At 40.2% G+C, this 20,172-nt stretch overlaps 1 protein-coding gene across 3 annotated transcripts in view; it reads right to left on the minus strand.

Annotated features, from left to right (window-relative positions):
- Positions 1 to 20,172, minus strand: part of FBN1 (fibrillin 1) — a 265,245-nt gene that overhangs the window by 128,924 nt on the left and 116,149 nt on the right. For all 3 annotated transcript variants that reach the window (XM_086320774.1, XM_086320775.1, XM_086320777.1), the window contains 3 exons: positions 14,309 to 14,506; positions 10,889 to 11,014; positions 3,095 to 3,220 (listed from right to left, as the gene is read on the minus strand). In XM_086320774.1, the coding sequence (XP_086176900.1) occupies positions 3,095 to 3,220; positions 10,889 to 11,014; positions 14,309 to 14,506 (450 nt within the window). The remainder of the gene's footprint in view (positions 1 to 3,094; positions 3,221 to 10,888; positions 11,015 to 14,308; positions 14,507 to 20,172) is intronic.

Consider the following 20,172-nt stretch of genomic DNA (forward strand, 5'->3'; position numbering starts at 1 on the left):
GGGAAAGAGTGGTAAGATTTGGAGGAGGTAAAGGGAGGTTGACTTCCCTGGTGGCTCAGATGGCAAAGAATCTGCCTGCAATGCAGGAGACTGGGGTTCAATTGCTGGGAGTTGGGAAGATCCCCTGGAGAAAAGGGAGGCTGGAGGAACTGTAGACCTGGCCAAGACACTTGGCAGAAGAGGAGAAGGAAACTTTCTTCTTTTCTCTACTTCTGAATCACCTGGCCTTACTCTCCGAACCCAGAAATAACATTACATCAAAACAAATATATGATGGATTAAATGTGTGTTTGCAGGTCATCCTAGCCTGTCAACAGGTTTCTCCTCACCAATCATTAACACTAGTGTGGCCAACCGGGAGCTAGGAGCTGTGAGGCCCATGCTAGGTACACAGCATCTTAAGACTCCTAGGAATTGATGAGACGGAACACAGTAATATGAAAAGACAACCCTACGAAAAGTACTATAAAGTGCCAAAGGAAGATCACAGAGCAAAATGCAATAAGACTGCAGTATCTTTCAGGACAAAGGGAGAGTTGGGACTGGTGAGACCTGAGAGTTGCTGAACATGATAACAGAAGGTAACAGGTAGAATCAGATCAGATGAGTCGCTCAGTCGTGTCTGACTCTTTGCGACCCCATGAAACGCAGCACGCCATGGTTCAAAGAGATGTCTAAGGAAGATACTACACTCCATGATCTATACATGGGCTTTCCTACTGGTTAGATTTACTAATTCCAAGCAACCAACTTGCCAACAAACCTTGGATTTGCTCATAAGTTGGAGACTATACATATTTTCTTGTCACTGGGGATAATTTTAGGGGTCTTTGTGGTTTACCAAGGCAGGAAATATCAGCAGTAGAGAAGGCAGAAATGTCATTGGGATCATTCTATACAGCAAGTTGCTAATTCTGGGTACCATGTAGTTCCAAGGAGGCAGAAACGGTGCTTGCCTAGGGGCATAGCAAGCAAAGGCTTACTGCATCCGGTGTTCATTTGGGAGGGGTCAGAAGCAGTGGGCAGGGTCTGGACTGTGAACTCAGCCCAAGTCGGAATATGAGCTCCTTCATTTATTAACTGCTTAAACAACTAGACCAAATTATTTATCTAAATTTTGTAAACCTTGGCTTTTCCCCTTCTACAGTACTGTTTTGAACATTAAGTCACATAATTTCCATAAAATACTTCACACCTAGGAGGTGACCCAGGAATCCTAGTTCCCTCCTTTTGTAAAAAAAAGTTAGTGTGCATATATCAGGCAGAAAGGAAAGAACTTTAAAAATGCAAACTCCCTGATATGTAAATGTGTTAAAATGATTAAAGCTAATCTTTTTAATGCCATTTGCGCTATTTGAAGGTTAACAACAACAAAAAAAGTCTACCTATTATCTGGCCAGGAAAGAACTTCTGCTAAGCATATGCCCTGGAGGTCATGTGCTCATTGTATGGGGAGAAAAAGGAGCTACATGATCTGTACTTGCCATCCTTTTATGCAATTCCAAGATCTATGGATAGATTCTGGAAAACTAGGCCATCCAGGCACCACGACCATCGTTTCTAAGAAAAAACCAGATATGTTTCCCTCATGAGTTGATCTTATTCAAATGTCAACTGGGAGACTGCCCTCAGCTTTTATTATGTGTGACTAACTAAAAAGGAATTTAGGATTTTGGTGCAATTCTGTTTTGGTCTGAAATTCGTGGCCTGCGGTGAGGATGTGAAGCTGTCTTTGAAATTTTGAGCCAGAAACAAACATCAAACGATAGCATTCATTTTTCTCCAGGGCCTTTCACCACAGGCTTCCTACCTTTGCCCTTATAATAAGAAATTACTTATGTCGATATTCAAATACTTACTGAGTGCCTACCACATGTCAGGACTTGTGCTGAGAACCACCACCAGGAACATAAGGATAGCAGTTAGTGTTTCTTAAGGAGAACTATCTTTTTCATTACAGAGATAAAAACACTTAGAAACACAGAATTTCCCTATAAAACCATGTATAATAAGTGTATCCTTAGGTTTGGGATGGGGGGAGAAATCACTTTCAGGTAAGCTGATCTGGGACACCTTCAAAGACAGAGAATCTGAGGAGAAGTTGAAAGAAGGCTAGAGTTGGGGGGTATATCCTGAGTGTTGCAACATGAATGAAGGAATTGCTATGAATGGCCCATTTTGGGATGAGAAGGGGAGACTATGATGACAAGTCTGAAGGTGGGAAGGGGTCAGAGAGTGCAGCTCCGTCACTACTGGGCTGTGCATTCTTGAACTCTAACTTTATTCGAGAATACTGGACTTTGAAGGAAGTCTCAGCAACTATTAAATCCAGCAACTGTCAAATCTCTCTCTCTCTTTCTTTTTTTTTTTTTTTTTTTTACAGCAGAACCTCTTGTTTAATTGATGTTTTACATGGAAGCCTAACACCCATCCAGATAAAAGGAAAATTGCCTAGCATGTGTTTATGGGGGTGGGGGTGGCAGGAAACTTTTCCACTCAGCCTGCCCCTTTTTTCCTGCCCCCTCGCCCATCCTAGCAATCCTAGAGGGCTATGCAGCCCCATGAAGATTCCGTGGGACATAAATTGAAAACCACTAATTACCAAATCCTAGTGGAAAACTACCAGAGGTTCTTGAGCAAGAGAGTTATTTAATCAAAGCATCATTTTAGGAAGATAAATCTAAGAAGGTGGATTGTAGGGAAACCACAAAGCATGGATAGCAATGAAGAGATTACTGCAAAACTTCTGACCTGAATTAACATAGGTCCCAGGAAATGACTGAAGGTGGGGCTAAAGAGAGAGAAGTGTCGAGGATGGCTTCCAGGTCTGACAGTCACATCGCTGCAAAGTTAATTTCACATTGAGTATATCTGTAGGGTCTCCTGGACTATCTCTTTATGGGAGGTAGAAATTTCAAAGCAAGACTGCAGGCGCCTCTGTTCTTTAAGAGAATAGTCAACTATTTAATAGATCTTCATGAAAGTACATTTTACTTCAAGTAAGGATATGGAGCTCCCTTGACAAGCTGTTTAGGATGATGTTTCTTACAGATCTGATTTAGAGAAACTGCATGCTGTTTATAATCACACCTACCTATGCATCTGGTACCGTCTGGAGAGGTGTAAAAACCAGGGGGACATTTGCAAAAGTAACTGCTGACTGTGTTCGTACATTCGCCCCCATCACAGATTCCAGGAATAGTGCTACATTCGTCAATATCTGGAATGAAAAGAAGAGTTTCAGTATTCTTAGGACACAGTATAAAACCGTCCACCATTCCAAGAATTCAGAGTTTAAGTCTTGTCAAATCGTGTCCCCAGAAACAGTGATCTTTATAGAATAAAAGCTGCCTGTACTTATTCAATCACCCAGTCATGTCCAACTCTTTGCGACCCCATGGACTGCAGCACGCCAGGCCTCTCTGTCCTTCACCATCTCCTGGAGTTTGCCCAAGTTCATGTGCATTGCATCAGTGATGCTGTCGAACCATCTCATCTTCTGACACCCTCTTCTCCTTCTGCCCTCAATCTTTCCCAGCACCACGAGGGAAACAAAAGAAAACAAAAATCTGCCCGTGGAATTGTTAGTTCAAAGTCAGGGTGCTTCTTATTTCCACACAGGTTTACCCAAGAAATTTACCAAATTCGCAAGATTAGAACAAAATGAAAGAAATTTTGCCTTTAAAATCTAAAATTGGACAGCTGTTTCAAGTCCTTTACAGCATGCTAAAGTTTCCAATATTTTGTTTAAAATTTTGTTTTCCCTTTTCATGTTTGCATTGAGTTAAGCTCCCTTTCTATTCACTCTATGTTCTGCATCCCTTCCTGAATTTTAGATCTGATTTTCCACAGATTCTGAAACGAAACCCTACAGAGAAGACCATGTGGTCTGACTGCTGACCAAGACATGGCCAACCTGGTGTTCTCAGGGGCTCCCAAACTGGCACTATGATGATTTTCTGTGGGTTCAGGGAGTGAATTGTGGCAGACATTGAGACGCTTCACCAGATACCCTTTCAGGGAATGACTTGTCCCAGATCTGGGAGTGCTGTCCGGAGATGGCCTCCAGCTCTCAGCTCCTCTCGGGACTGCCTGAGAGCCGAGGGCTGTCTCATCTGAGCTTACATCCTTCCCAGGCGCCCACATCCACTGGCTGATTGTAGAGGAGGAATAGTCGTCTGGTCATCTCGCTCCAAAGGATACAACTATGAAAACCACTTAAATCCCCCAGTGCCCTGTGGGGTCGGCTGAGGTCAGAGCTGTGGTTAGTCCTCAGGGCCTGAGGCCACTGGGTCTCCTTAAGGAATCAGTGGGAGTTGCTTAGGACAAATCTGACCATTTCCTTCAAGGAGAGCTTTGCAAGAGCCACAATCAGACACTGACAGTTGTCAATAGATGCATACCAATGAGGGGAGAGAAGAAATTGAAGGCTTCCTCCTTGGGCTAAAAGTGAGCCCCAGGTATCTGCATGGCCTCTTCTCTAAGACAAGTGGGGCTTTCTGCACTGACCTAGGGAGAGGGACAGTCTGACCCAAGCTTCCTGGAACACTTCAATGGCTAGACTGCCACTGTGAGGCGTTTAAAAATAAGAGCCTTTCTTCTCTAGGTTCAGGACTGCTCTTCACTGGCAAAACAAAATAAGAGTTCTAAGTGTGTCTTCTGACTCAGTTTCACCAGGTTAGTCAAAAAGACAGCAGTGACACTGTTTCCATGAAGTTTAACCTTCTTAAAAGCAAAACCCCTATTCTTCTAGGCTAGGTTAGAGGCTAAACCGACCAATAAGTCACTGCTTACGTTAGAGTCAGTGCTAACCCGGACAGATCGTCCTTGTGAAGCTGTGTAAGGGAAAAGGTGCATATTCTACTCTGAGCAGATATAAACATCACTGTGGAGTCAGTGAAAGTCAAGCAGAGAAACAGCCAAGGACAGAGCCTAAGAGTCCTGAACTGGCATAACCTTATTGTTCAGTCACTCTTGTGTCCAACTCTCTGCGATCCCATGAACTGCAGCATGCCAGGCTTCCCTGCCCTTCACTATCTCCCTGAGTTCGCTCAAACTCATGTCCATTGAATTAGTGATGCCATCCAACCATCTCATCCTCTGTTGCCCCCTTCTCCTCTTGTCCTCAATCTTTCCCAGCATCAGTGTCTTTTCCAATGAGTTGGCTCTTCGCATCAGGTGGCCAAAGTATTAAAGCTTCAGCTTCAACATCAGTCCTTCTCTAACCATAATCTCAAGGATCATTTTAAGGCAGTTCTTTAACATCAATCCTTCTGTATTTACCAGTCACACTGCTACCTAAAACCAACAAAAAGCCAAACAGCTATATCAAAGAGCTTAGAGCATCCGACAACCTCACCTAAAGGAGAGACAAGGTTATAACACAAAAGTATTAAGACAAGTGCACCTTTCTCAAAGTATCCCTAAAAGTTAATGTCTGAGTCACATAACTTCACCTCTCAAAAATTATGTGAGCAGATAGTATCTATTAAAAGAAACATTTTTCTATGTGTTTGTAAAAATGACTGCTGTCATCCTCATTAAGGTCACTTAACAGACATCAATATCCAAAGAGGTTATTCAAGTGGATAGGGTATATCAGGAAGAAAGTTATTTAAAAACAAGAATTAATTTTGGCCAGGTGTAGGAAACATCTCCTTTCACATGCTGGCTACTTTAGACTTGGACCCTTAAGACAACACAGCAATAATCAGAGTTAATTTTTATTGAGTGTCAGGCATTGTCCAAATGCATTATATGTCAACTCATCTAAGCCTCACACTATCGGCATGATCATAGAACCTGATTTCTATAATTCCGGTGCATTCCACTTAGGCCTTGAGAAAACTGGCATGAATAAAACCCAAAGCAAGAACAAAGAGGTTCATGTACAAAGTGATGTTAAACCCAAGTCTTCAGCTGCTGGGGGCTGGCCAGGGAGGAAAGGCAGGGTTTCCACCTAGATGCACACCTTCAAAGGCCAGCAGGCCAGGAAACACACAGAAGTGTGTAGCTCTTTGCTGTTCACAAAAGTAAAGCTAGAGTACCAGGTCAAATTGTTCAATTTGAAGGAGCTTATTAAATGGTTCTGAATCCCCTTCAACATCCCCTCCTCGGTGACACACCCTTTCCCTTCCTGAGTCTAGGGCTTTTGCACTTTCCTGAACCACCCGCTTCTCAGTCTCATCACTTCCTGGCAGTGGAGTGAGTTGTGATTCCATGAGCAGGCTGTGGTAGGAATCCCTGACAGTGAAAGTCTGAAATAAAGCATCTGAATCAAAATCACTGATACTCTGAAACTCATTCGTACTATTATTTTTCCAGGCTCTTAGCACACTGAGTTTATCTTCTTTTAATAGAACAACAGGGATCCCACATAGGAGAGAACTTGAGATCAGTGGATTTCTCAGCATTTTTGTATCAATGGCCAACTAATTGATCATTTGTATCAATTGATCAACTAAAATCAATCTGTATCAAATGCCAGCCACAACAGTAAATCCATTTTGAGGGGTTCGGTGGGGAGTAGAACTTGGCTGAGAAGAGTTACTTCTGTGCTCTGAATAGCTCGCCCTGTTTCCCTGGGGCAGGACAGAGCTGCTGGGAAGCAGCATACCCTTAGCCTCATTGGCTTCCTGCTGGGGACCTAGGAAGAGGCACAGATGGCCAGTCCCATTCCTCCTGATTTACTGCCCTGGTCTTTGTTGTTCTTCCTTGTTATCTCTCTGTTTCATCTGCTCTCTCCAGGCAGTCTTCCCACCCCTCGGCCTCTTCCCTATCCTGGGACTCCTTTAGCAGGATGGGAGGAAGGATGGTGGAAGGCAGGTAGATGGAGTTGGGTCCCAGTTCTGAGACAAGCATCTGGGAGCTTCATCCAGGATCACAGATGTCGAAATGACTGAGAGACGGGGGAAACCAGTTAATATGACTCTCTAGATCCTGACTGTCTAGATTACTAATAAAATAAGAAAAAAACATTGATATATGGCAAAACCAATACAATATTGTAAAGTTAAAAATAAAATAAAATAATAAAAAAGTAAGATAAAAAAAAAGAAAAAAACGAACTAAAAAGTGTGGCAGTTGTTCAAAGGCATTATGTGATACTAATAATTTTAAGTGCCACCAAGCCTGTGAGATTATTATTATTGCTTTATTAGACACCTGAAATCCAGTGTAAAATAGGTGACTACAAAGCTAACAAGCTAATTCTTCAAGTTGTGTCAAAAAACCCCACATCAGCCTTATTTGTAATTTATAGTCACACCATGCTTGCCAGTTTGCATGGTTCCTTATTCATGCAGTACCAGCTGTCTGATCCCAACTGAGAAACAGTGAGAAATGTGAAGATGGAGGCCTGATTGCAGAACTGGAAAGAACGCCCAGATACCACCTTATTCAACCTCCTCATTTGAAAGCCGATGTAACTCAGAGCTGGTAACTGACTTGTCCAAGATCACACACAGGAAGAGGGACGCTGCCAGCGCTGGTCTACCTTATTCCCAGGGCTCCTGTGCCTCTATCACAGAGTTTCTGCTCAGCAACTGGATGGGAACTGGGGAGCTTAAACAGTGAGTCAGGGCCTGCCCCAGCTGTGGAGGATGGAGCCCGATCAATAGCAATGTATTAAGTGGCCCCAGGAATTCTCCTTGGTGCCTGACAGGATGAGAGCCCCTGCATCAGATAAATATGCCATTATTTTAGAAAGGGGAAGTCTTAAGGTTTTTGGCTCACATATTAGGGAGTGCACAAACTTAAGAGCTGCATTTTGAAAAAGTCTTTTGCATCATGCAGTGTTATAATTGCTAAAGGCTGGGCTGGCGATAATCTAAATCCCAAAATATTAGTGGTTAATTAGGAATCCAAGGGACTTCTTCCAGAAATAAAACGTAATCCTTTAATTACACTTTTTATTTCTTAATTTCCTCCCACAGTAACCTATGCAAATACGGACTTGGTTTCCAAAAAGAAAAGGCTCGAGTGTTCTTTCAGCGTGCACACTCTAGAGTCACTGGAAAAATCAACAACAAAGGTGGGCATGAACTCTGCTTCCCTTTTTCTCAAATCATAGCTATAAATTTTAATCTTTTTCTTTTTAAATTTATGGAAATTTAATCACTTTTATTTAATTGCTCCAGTTTGTTAATTTATATTTCAAAGGTACCTAAATTGGACATGTTGCTATAAAACTTGGCACATGATTTTCCAAAAGTTTTGGGAAAAAGGAGGATATTTTAAGAAGTAAGGTAGCATTCTGCAAAAGAAGGATGTTACACAAAGCTGCTTTTGCCATCACCGAGGGTGCGGAGGTTGGCATCTTATAAATTGGCTAAAACCAATTTTTGATTGAATTGTAAAAAATGACTCTGGGCTTCCAAGCATCCAGTTCCCTCCTCTCCATAGCAAGAGGAAATTACATTTAAAAGCCACTCAAAGTAATGATAAAGGTACTGGAACCATTTTGACAAGGGCGAAGAACACTCCCTAGCCCACGGCCTGACCATCTTCCTAGGGGACATGTGGGCTCTTGATAGTCTCTGTGATGGGTGCCAGATTTTCCAGAAATCCTTCTATTTACCACCTGGAGATGACCCCACTCCCAGAGCCAGGAAGTCGAAGGAGGAGACCCCTCACCAAGCATTCTCAGAGGACGTTCTGACTACTTTCCTACCAGAGTTAGACAGGGCAACAGTGCCCAAACAGTCTCCAGGTCACAGTCCATACAGTACTAATGGGATAGTCCCCTCTCATGTCAATTTTGCATAGAAAAAATTAAAAGGAAGTGGAAAAAACCATCATCTGAATTTAATGTAACAGGAGATGGCAAAGAAAAAAAAAAAAGGTCTAGCCAAAAGTATTCTGTTTTTATCTGGCTACTGACTTCAATATGTAGCCAGAAAAAAACATATTTGTGGAAAAGGATTAAGTAATTTTCAGACTGAATTTTTGGTTCATTGGACAGACTACTCTAATAGGTTTCTTAGCATTAATGAAAGGATTTTGAATCACTTTTCTTTCAGTCCGAGCATTAAATCTGTGCATCTTCTGTCTAGTTCACAATGAGAGGAAACGAGCAATTCTGACTGATGCAGATTCACTGGTCTGAATGAAAGCAAGGGTCACAGGAAAACATTTCTAGTTGAAACTGGAAGCTATTATAATCCCAGAAAACAAAACACAGACTGGACAAGTCATATGGAGCATATTGCCCTAAAGCTAACTACATGTCTTGAAGCTGAATATAAGCTGAAAAAGCCTAAAAATGACACATTGTTGATGTGGGTTTTTCACACGATAAACCATAAAGCTTATGAATGTCCTAAAAAATATGTATGATACTACCTGGAAATCTATACCATAATATTTTAAATGTTCCAAAATATTAGGAAATATTGTTATTAAAGTAGGAGCCATGACTTGCATCCAGGAAAAAAAGACAATATAATATGATACAACAAGCACCAGAGTGTGAATCAAAAGAAGTTTTAACACTATCTGATGACTTAGGGCACTTAACACACCCAAGACAATTTCTTAATTTATAATGTAAAAGGGTAAAACCAAGTAAATTCTTTGCCCTTTCAGTATCAACATTCTCTACTTCTAACTTAATCCACAATATAACTTCTAAAATACATTAGCCTATGGAGTCAACTTTGTTGGCTTGAAACAATGTTTTTAAGAAGCCCTACTTCCTTAGAAAGAACCTAAGTATTTTCACAGCTACCTCACCTGTTTATATCATGTTCAAGAACATATCATTACAAATTATAGGATGATTAATAACTTAAAAACAAGTCGAACCCATAAAGATGGTTTTATCACAGATTATTCAGTTTCAGGGCAAGCAGAAGTTAAACTTCTTAAGTGTAACTCATATTTAAAGCTGCCTTTTGCACATATGATATACTCTGGCCATCAACAAGGAAAGATTAATGATCCAATTCCTGACAAATGACCTAGTATGTTTTCCTCATTGCTAGGTTTTAGGAGTATAGATACAACAGCAACTGCTTTCAACAAAAGTGCTTGCCTCAAAATGAAACCTTCTCTCACCCCAAAGACAGTGAGTGGAGAAGGAAGGAAAAGGTCTTTTGTGCTCAGGTTGATGAGAGATGTTGCCTTGAGAATGCTATTACACTGTCAAACATTACATATATACGATATACATGAACTCACTAAAGAAAAGAGTTCAATGCTGCCTACTTATTTCCTGGATGTTTCCCTCTCATGAAAAAAAATATATTTATTACACTTGGAAGCCAGGCCTCATTTTGGCAAAGAGCAGAAATGGTGAATATGAACACATTCTCCGTACACACATTTTTAAAAGTTCAATCTATAAATTCAAATATATAAATTTACCTCAAGTTATTTTTCTGTTTGATTAGCATTAAAAAGTTTCCATTTGATAGGAAGAAAAGAAAATCCTAAACTTGTACCAGGAGCATAAATAGATGAGTTAGTAGATCTCTCCACAGGGAGGAAAAAAAATCAAACATATATTTTAACTAGAAAAACAACAGAAGATATGTCATTCTGCATGATACGTAATGATCAGATTCAAATTCATGTCTCTAGAACTATGCAAAAACATGTGTCTTGAACATTTTAACCCAGATATTGGTTCAAGAACATTTCATGTTTTAATATTTAATTTGATTCAGATGGATCTCTTACTTTAGGTCTATAAAAAATGGAAGAAACTGCAGGCTTTTTCTGGTTCAATAGCAGAAAGGCATATTATTCCTGGTAAGAATATTCTATTTACACATTCCCAGGAATAACCAAGACAGAAGGATCTAGGAACAATTTGAAAATAGCTTATCACTGATGTGGGTTTTGTCCGCCCCTCCACCCCTTAACTGCAAAGCACGATATTTCTTACCTTCACATTTTTGTGACACTTCATTAAATTTGTGTCCAGCAGGGCATTTGCACTCAAAAGACCCAACAGTATTAATGCAATTTCCTCCTTGACAGAGCCCAGGGATGGCCTGGCATTCGTCCACATCTGTCAGATTTTAGAAGTGAGCGAGACAGAGAGAAAGAAATTCATATCAAATTCATTGCAGAAGAAAATACGATAGTTTGTCCAGTTATCACATTTATATCAATGCATTATCTGTCCATCACCACAGTTGGAACAGGATGAGAGAAACCGTTTCTCACAATTACATTATACAAAATGAATAATTTGAGTAACATAACTTTGTCAGTAATGCTCTATGAGAAGTCACAGGTATTCTTTTATTTCCCCATCTTCCATCTGTCCTCATACACAGGAGCATGTTGGTACTAACTTTTGTGAGCTTTATTACGCACGTGGCAGAGTATAAGGATACGATAATGAAAAGATTGACAGCGGTAACTAGAGGTATTCAAGAAATCCTTAGAGTCAAAATGCAACACATTTCTATAGTAACACTGTCTTTAAGAGTTATATTGAGTGATTCAGTTCAAACAGAATTTACTTGAATGAGATCACTCAGACTACATGAGACAGCTCATGTTTTTATACAAATGAAATGGAAAATGTTCACTGTAAATTCTGGAGAATTGTCTTGCACAATAAAAATTAAACAACCCAGGCAATTAAGCCAAGAAGAGAGAGCAGAGCAGCCACCAGAGGGAACCTTTTTAAAGGTAAGTCGGCTCCTATCCCAGCTCCATGCTAAGTCCTGCAAGAGTCTCACTGACCCCTCTACGCTCTGACCTCATCTCCTAACCTTCTCCCTTTCTGTCTCCTCTCCATCCACACTGGCTTCCCTGCCGTTCTTCAAATACAGCAAAGTTGCTCCTGCCTCAGGGCTTGGCAGTAGGGGCCCCTGCCTGGACTATCCTTCCTCCACAGAGCTGCACGGCTCATGTTGTCCCCGGCCCCCATCAGACCTCTGCTCTCCTGCAGCAGGGGACCCTCTCCATGCCCCCCGCCTTGCTCCCCATCACTCACCACTTCTCCTTACTCTTTCATGTTTTCCTATAGGACCAATCACCAGCTGACCTAATAAATATCTGTTTGCTTTGTTTTGATGTTTTCAATACAAGATTCCAGAGTGCAGTTTTTCTGTTCGTTCACTGCTAAACCCTCAGCACTCAAGAAATAACCGTGGTCCTACATGGAACCCCAAATATTAACTTTCCAGGAGCAAAAGTCATCATTCCAGGCTCATTAGAAAGATGCTGGCAAACGTACATGTATATCCTCTTAATCTCTTCATCCATAACACACAAAACTCTGGTTTAATAAAAAAAACCTAGGGAGGCAGTCTAACTTTTCTTCCTCTGGGTATTTTTTTGGAAACATGGAAGCCTATTTACCTTTTAGTTTTACTCTTCATTGTGTGAAGTGAGAGAGCAATTGCCAATTGTAAAATCTCTAGTAATCTGTGTTTTTGAAACAAGTTGCCACGTTGGAAGAGGGTTGCTGCCTGAACAACAATTTATTTTGGTTTAAATTGTCATTTGCTATTTTAAATGAAATGTCCTGGCCTTACAAATCAATGACAACATGTGAGTATAATTAGATTATCTTTTATAGCTGATCTCAATTTTGTCTTACACCAGAATTTTCCATTCTTGATATGCTGAATGTGTCCATTAAAATGTTATTTGAAATTAAAATTGGACATGGACTCAAAACTAGATAGTCTTTCAATCACAATTTCCAGCCAAGAGGAGATATGTATGAGGACACTCCGCTGGTCATATATTCCAAGACTGAAGATGGAATAAACTCTTCACTGAGCCCACTGCCCACAGCCCCTCGCATCTAGACTAAGGACTAAAAACACTAGCAGCAAAACAGTGTCCCAAGCTGATAACAGATTCTTTCCAAAAAAAAGGCATGAAGAATTTCATTCTCAAAGTGGTACTACAAGTGCCATTTTGATTCCATGGGTTTTCATGAATTTTCTTCTTATAAAAAAACTTTTTTCCCTTGGATGTTGAATAGCAGAGTCAGAAAGGAACAGAAAGAAAACGGTGTAAAAGTCTAGATTGTACAAAACGAATATCAAAGCTATGGAGAAGCAGCATTTCCCTCCCTCTCTTTACTCTCTTCCCCCAGATTCTCTCAGCACCTCAGCCTCTACGGCTCATGGACAGGCAGCGGGGCCCTCAAATCTGGCTTTCTGGTCACTGTTGGTGAGTTCAGAGGTATTAGCCATCTTCAGAACACCAAGGCCAACGATTTTTTTCAAAACTCCCTAAGACTTTCCAAGGATGAGAAAAATAAGAAGGCACCAGAGGAAAAGCAGAATGAAACTTACTCTTTGTTACATAAAATTGTACAATCTACCCTTTTGCGACTCTAGGGTTTCAAAGTGACTTCCTGCTACTCCTAACATTCAGAAGGATACATTCAAAGGGCCAGGATTGACAGTGTTCATGTGAAATAGAATTTATTGAAGTATAATTTAAAGGAGCTCCACAGAACTGTGTGATTAAGCTCAAGCTCTGTTTCATTGCACATTATCCTTAGAATTGACATACAGAACAAAACCAAACTAGGATCTATGTGCCTCTGAAAAGCATACCTTGAATTTTCTGAAAATACTGCAACTTTCTAAAAAAGCACTGAAGATGTCTAAAGGAAACAGATACAGGCTGGAAGTTTTCAGGCCCATCAGTTTAGTGGAGAGCTGCCTCTGTTCACTTCCTCCTATTTCCTGCCAGACATCCAGACAATAAAAGAATTTGTACAGCTGGAAGAACAGGAGTAAAAGCCAAAAACAGAGTAAGGGCTTCTATGGGAGGCAGGAGAAGAAGCGAGCGGGCGACATCTGGGGATATTTAAAACTGTGAAACAAATCCTAATTTATTTCTGACTTGTTTTATAAAAAAGAAAAAGCATAATGTAGCATGTAAAATGGAGAGAGGAACAATTTTTTTCAGGTCAACTAAGTACAACCCATGAGACAGAGGAACTCCAACAATTTCAAACGAAGGGGGAGAAAAAAAGCTAAGAAAAACAAACTACCTTGTTCACAAATTTTGTTTCATATTTATACACAGGATTACTATAATGTACAACATTGCTGTAAACAGAATCATATCACTCCTGGGAAACACTTTGGGGGTCAGAGCGGGGGGGTAGGGGGACTGCTGGCAAGGAAAAAGTCCAGAGGGGCCAGCTGCTCTCTCCTGAGCCACACTCCTAATGCCTAAGCTGGAGATCATGCCGTCAGCGAAATCGTGAAGTTATGCCTCTGACACTGCTTTTCCATTCTCTCCAACTTCACTGGAGAATGGCTCTCCAGAGCAAATAAGATGGATCCATTAATAACTCCACTGGCCCGGGCTTTACCTTGACAAGCTCCTGTGCGGATATTTGGAATGAAGCCGCGGCGACAGGGGTGGGGCTGGGCGGGACACATCTCACAGGGGTGGCCCCAGGCACGGCCGACCGTGGCACAGCAGAGCGTTTTCGTGCAGACAATCCCGCTGAGCTGTCCCTGGCACATCTGGTTGCTGATCACAGTAAAACATGGACCTGTCCTGTAATCTGAAAATAAAAAAGGAGAATTCCGTGAAGGTCTAGAAAAGCAGGAAGATTCACACAGAAGAACAGCTGGACCCATCTTGCCGGATTCCAAATTGCAAAATGGTCTTCAGGAATGGAAAGAACCACACATCACCAACTTCCATGTGAAGTCTGGGGTACACCACTTCTGAACTGCATGTACTTCATCTACACAATGAGGATAAAAACATCAGATTCTATCCACTTTGAAGATGCTGTTGCAAGGATCAGATGAGCTAATGGAAAATACAACTGGGACATGCTATCCAAAAATGACACAATAACGTTATTTACACATTCATTCACCTACGAAAATGTATCAGGAACTATTACAAATCCATTCCCATGCTTTATATAGATGCTTTGGTGATTAAAAGAGATCAAATCCCTGCCCTCATTAAGCTTACAGTCTATTATTATTTAGGTTGGCGAAAACAAAGAATTTCAAACTTGCAACAAGGCAAGTCAGCACACCTTTTTCTCTGGAGTTTCTTGAAAAACAGAAATAGTTATTTGTTTCTTTTGATTGGGTCCATCTTACTTCAAACACACACAGAAAAAAGCAAACAAACAACAAAAAAACCTCATTCAAAACAAAAACAACCACCAAAACAGTTAGCTCTGCAAAAGACATCGAATATTTAAAAGAGAGGGCACTGATCTGAAATCACCATACCCCATAGACAAACGGATCATCTTAAAGCAAACAGAGGTAAGCTGAGACCCTAGGAGAAGTTCCATTTTCAAGTATTCTTGCCCAATATAAAATCTCCTTTTTTTTTTTTTTCTAAAGGGAGAAAGTCAATCTGGATTCAGCAGCCAGCAAACAAGAAAGATTATGATATAGCGAGCACAGCGGACCAAAGCCAGGCCATCGGCAGCCTCCCTGTAGTGGAAATCTGGGCCATAATGGCCCTTTCTGTTCTACAGTGGTCTTGGCAGATAAGGGAGGCTGGGCTTTGGCAAGACTCTTGGGCTCCTATCCACAAGCCAACACTGCATGCTTCCTCACGTCATTTGCGGATGTGCACAGATAGAGCATTTCTTATGAGTCCAGGGGTGGACTAAGTGAGCCCATTTAAGTTCCTTTCACCACTGAATTCTACAGGTTCATGAAAATCACTGGGTGTGACTGGGCTATATTTTCATCTTGATGTTCTTTTTTCTTTCTCCAAGTAGTTCAGGGGACAGGAGATGAAATTCACTCAGGACAACTCTTTATCACAGTACCCACAAGAGAGAACAGGCTGAACCATGACAGTATTTGGGCAACAGCTGACTCTTACCAGTTGGCGGACCCCCATCCTGTGTATTTCTTCCTCCTTTCTCTCTGTTGCAATTGCGACCCCATCCGCTCCCCATCACTAAATGTTCTTCCTCACTCTCCCTTCTATCTTGCTAGAATGGGTCACCTGTGGTCAATGGCACTGCCCTAATGCCTGTGCTGGAAGATGAGCCTTCTAGGAAATTCCAAACACAAAGTTTCATCCAGTCAAGTATAGCAAGAAAACCAGCCCAAATTACGGCAGCACTTGAGAGATAGGCAGAATGGTCCAAAAGTCAAGTCCTTATCTCCACATCTCTGTTTCTCTACTCCAGTGCTTACCAAAGTGTGCTATGATGGGATGCAAGGAAGTTTTATATCATATGGTTTTAATAGTTACATATTAATTTTAATTCATATTATTAAAAAATACAAACACACCAGACTCATAATTTCATAGGTGTGTTTGCTATGATGAGAATGAATAAAAGAACTTTAAATATAAAGAAAAATATGAAGTAAACACTAGTCAGGAATATGCAAACAGGCCAAAAGTTGTGTAATTGGGACATAAATAGCACTAGCGTTATCTTTCAGAAAACTAGCCTTAGACCTTTGCTGCCCCTGCCCATCTTTCCAGCCCTATTTCCTGATACTTCCTCAGTTTACTATTGTCTTTTTTTGTTTCCACATTTTTTTACCTGATTAGCTTTTTATATTGTCAAATTCTAAGTATATTTTAATATCCTTCATAATATGCCAGATCTATTAAAAATCTACTATTGTCTTCCATAGACACTGTATTCAAACCAGAATCCAAAAGTGCTTGAGCTGTTGAAGAAAATCTCTGCCCTCATTTCATTCTATCAATAAAGAAGTCACTCAGCACCATGGTGGTGTACAACCAAGTTGCTCTTAAACACAGTAAGTGCCTGGACAAAGTCAAATGCTTAAGCCATCATTCTTTCTTTGGCTCAGTTCTTCCAAATAGTACTTGTGTGGGTTAGTCACTCAGTCATGCTAAATTTTTTGCGTTTCCATGGACTGTAGCCCGCCAGCCCCCTCTGTCTGTAGCATTCTCCAGGCAAGAATACTGGAGTGGGTAGCCATTCCCTTCTCCAGGGGATCTTCCTGACCCAGACCTCAAATCCGGGTTGCCTGCATTGCAGGCAGATTCTTTACTGCCTGAGCCACCAGGGAACCCCCAAATACTACTAAGGGCATTTAATAAATACTTCTCTGATAGATGTTGTTTATTTTATATTATAATCTTTTATATATTTCTGTGATTCAAAAATAATTATTTCAGTTACTTAGAACAAGGCAGTAACATATAAATAAGAAAATAAAAATCACATATAATGGCACCTAAAGAAACCTGATTTCTTTTTTTTTTAATTAATTTTATTTGATTTTTAAACTTTACAATATTGTATTTGTTTTGCCAAATTATATTATCCTACATAATTTTATATGTAAGCTTTATCTTTTTTATCACAAAATTGGAATTATACCCAACAGTCAAATTTGAATCCTGTTTTTTTTTTTTTACTTAATATTGGCAAAATCATCTTCCCATGTAAATACTATTCCAAAATATGACCTTAATTGCTGCATAATTTTCCATCAAGTTATGACAAAATTTATTCAATAATTTAATTTAATCTTATGCAACACACATCAAGGCTTTTATGACTATATACATCTTATAGTTGAGACTGAAAGATCACAGCAACATAATCTTTTACTTAAAAAATTAAAACTTCCATGTTAGGTAACAAAGAAAGAAATTTAGGTTTATTTCCTATTTTCTTTCTAACTTATTGAGACAAATGTAAATATTTTAATCCAACAGACTCACATTGGTATGTCATTTTTCAATCTTTATAAAACATAATGGAACATGAATTTTAATTTATAGTTTTCAACACTGTTTGGGTTTGTTTTTCCTCTTTGTTTTGCCAAGATACTCTATGGAATTCTTACAAATGAGAACTGCAAAGATTCAGGGTATATGCAAATACAGTGTTTTCTGAGTGACACGAGCAAAATTAAGGCACACTAGAAAATGCTAGGAAAATCTGAGTCAGTCCTACCTAACACTGGTTCCAGACTTCAGACATGAATTCCTCACTGGAAGGTTTTCATCAAAAGAAAAATAACCCTTAAGACTTTTCCAGGGTCAATAATTTTTGCCCTCGTTTCAATATGAAACACATGGAATAGAAACAATACTTGTTAATTCTGACAATATTCATTAGGCATCTCTAGATCCCACAGGGATCCATCTTTATTAAATACACTAAATATTTGGCAAAGAGTTGGAATATGTACAACAGAAATCTTTTGACTTGACACATTTCCTCACTAGATCCTTATCACTACAAAGAGAAAAACCAGCTCATTTGACAGTGCAGCTTCGTAAGTGGATGTAAGGGTACTTGAAGAGTCAAGTTTTCAACAAAAATGGTTGATCACAGAGGGAGAGGCATAATCTGGATGAAACAGAATTGGATCTAAAAATCTCTTGGAAGGTAAATGCTGTATTAACATGGTTTTCAAATGTCATTCTTATTTGGCAGCATGTGCCTTTTGTCCTGTGCTTCATTTAGATTGCCAAAGTTATGCTGTTTTTTGTCCAATACTCCAACCACAGAAAAAAATCTGCCCATACTCCCAATTCCTTACTAATAATCCAATTATTTACAATTATTCCCATAGCACTTTTGTGATACTAGGCTAAATTTACATACTCTTTTTCAGACAGTCCCAGCTTTAGACAGGGAATGTGCCTAATTCAATGCTTGGATAATATCTGACTCATTCCTGCAATGTAAATCATTATTCCTAGTGCAAATAAAATATAGCATTAAAAATATTTTGTGTTCACAGATTGCTCTGCAATCACTTCCTTATAAGACCTCCATGAACTAGGGCAATGGGCCAAGCCTTTCTAAAATAAAAATGCAATTTTAATTGTTTTTAACTGGCTTTCTCTAGTGTGGCTAGTTCATGGGAAATTCTGCATCTACATGTTCCCATTATGAGTGGTTAGGCTCAAGGATTGTTCCCCAGTCCCAACAGATTTGGCCTCAAGGCTTGGGATTGAACCAACGTACATCTGCAGCCTCCCATCCTCACCTCCTTCCCAGATCTACAGCCCAGAATGCTGTGACCTGTGGTATTATTTCACTTTCATTTGCAGTCAGACTTCACCCTGAAGCAAATGCATCATTCATAGAAAAAGAATATTCTGTGGTACAATGATTTCTTGTCACTCCTGCCCAGTCACTAAACCACAAACTGCAGGGAAGACACAAGGATATAATTTTGGGCACCAGGCTCCAATTATTTTAAATACATCTTTTCATAAAAATTATAAACAAAACAATAAGATATCAATTTATCCACAATACAGAGGGTCACAGCATGCTTCTTCCTTCCAGGTAGGTTGGCCTAGGACACATTAAGCTCCTGACATATAGAATTTCAATACAGCTTTCCGAGGAAGGAGTTCAGAGAACTTTCAGTCTGAGCAAAATGAAGGCAAAGAAGTTCCATGATCATAATCAGTCTCATAATTGCTACTATCTCTTCTTATTCTAATCATTCTTAGCCTTAGGACCTAAATCACCTGGGGATGTTTTGCAAAACACTGATGCTTGGACTGCAAGGAGATCCAACCAGTCCATCCTAAAAGAGATCAGTCCTGGGTGTTCACTGGAAGGACTGATGTTGAAGCTGAAACTCCAGTACTGTGGCAACCTGATGCGAAGAGCTGACTCATTTGAAAATACCCAGATTGCTGGGAAAGATTGAGGGCAGAAGGAGAAGAGAATATTGGATGGCATCACCGACTCAATAGACATGAGTTTGGGTGAACCCCGGGAGTTGGTGATGGACAGGGAGGCCTGGCGTGCTGTGGTTCATGGGGTCACAAAGAGTCGGACATGACTGAGCGACTGAACTGAACTGAATTGATGCCTGAGCCTCAGCCCTGTCCTGCCATACACCTCCCTCATGGAAGATGATTCAGTAGATGTGGCATGGTGCCTGGGCATCCATAAGTGAGTTTGCAAAGTGCTTACAACACAGCTGACTGCTCACCTGAATGTCTAACCTTAGAAATGTGAGACAGGCCATAAACTGGGATCACTGCCATGCAGCATAACTGTGTCTCTCAATGAGGATGGGCATTCTAATCACAACAAAGTATTCATTTCCATAGGGTTGACTGATTATGAGGCACTTTATTATATCCCTTAGTAATTATATTGACTACATGCTCACTAAGCCAGACAACAAATCAAAATTTAAGAGGGTTAACCACCAACTATTCCACTGTCCTAACAGTCTATGAATTCACATTGCCAAGCTCTCTCTT

This window comes from Bos grunniens, chromosome 10, assembly GCF_055505025.1.
Source record: "Bos grunniens cultivar Pamir isolate PY7600 chromosome 10, Bosgru_T2T1.0, whole genome shotgun sequence".
NCBI lineage: Eukaryota > Metazoa > Chordata > Mammalia > Artiodactyla > Bovidae > Bos > Bos grunniens.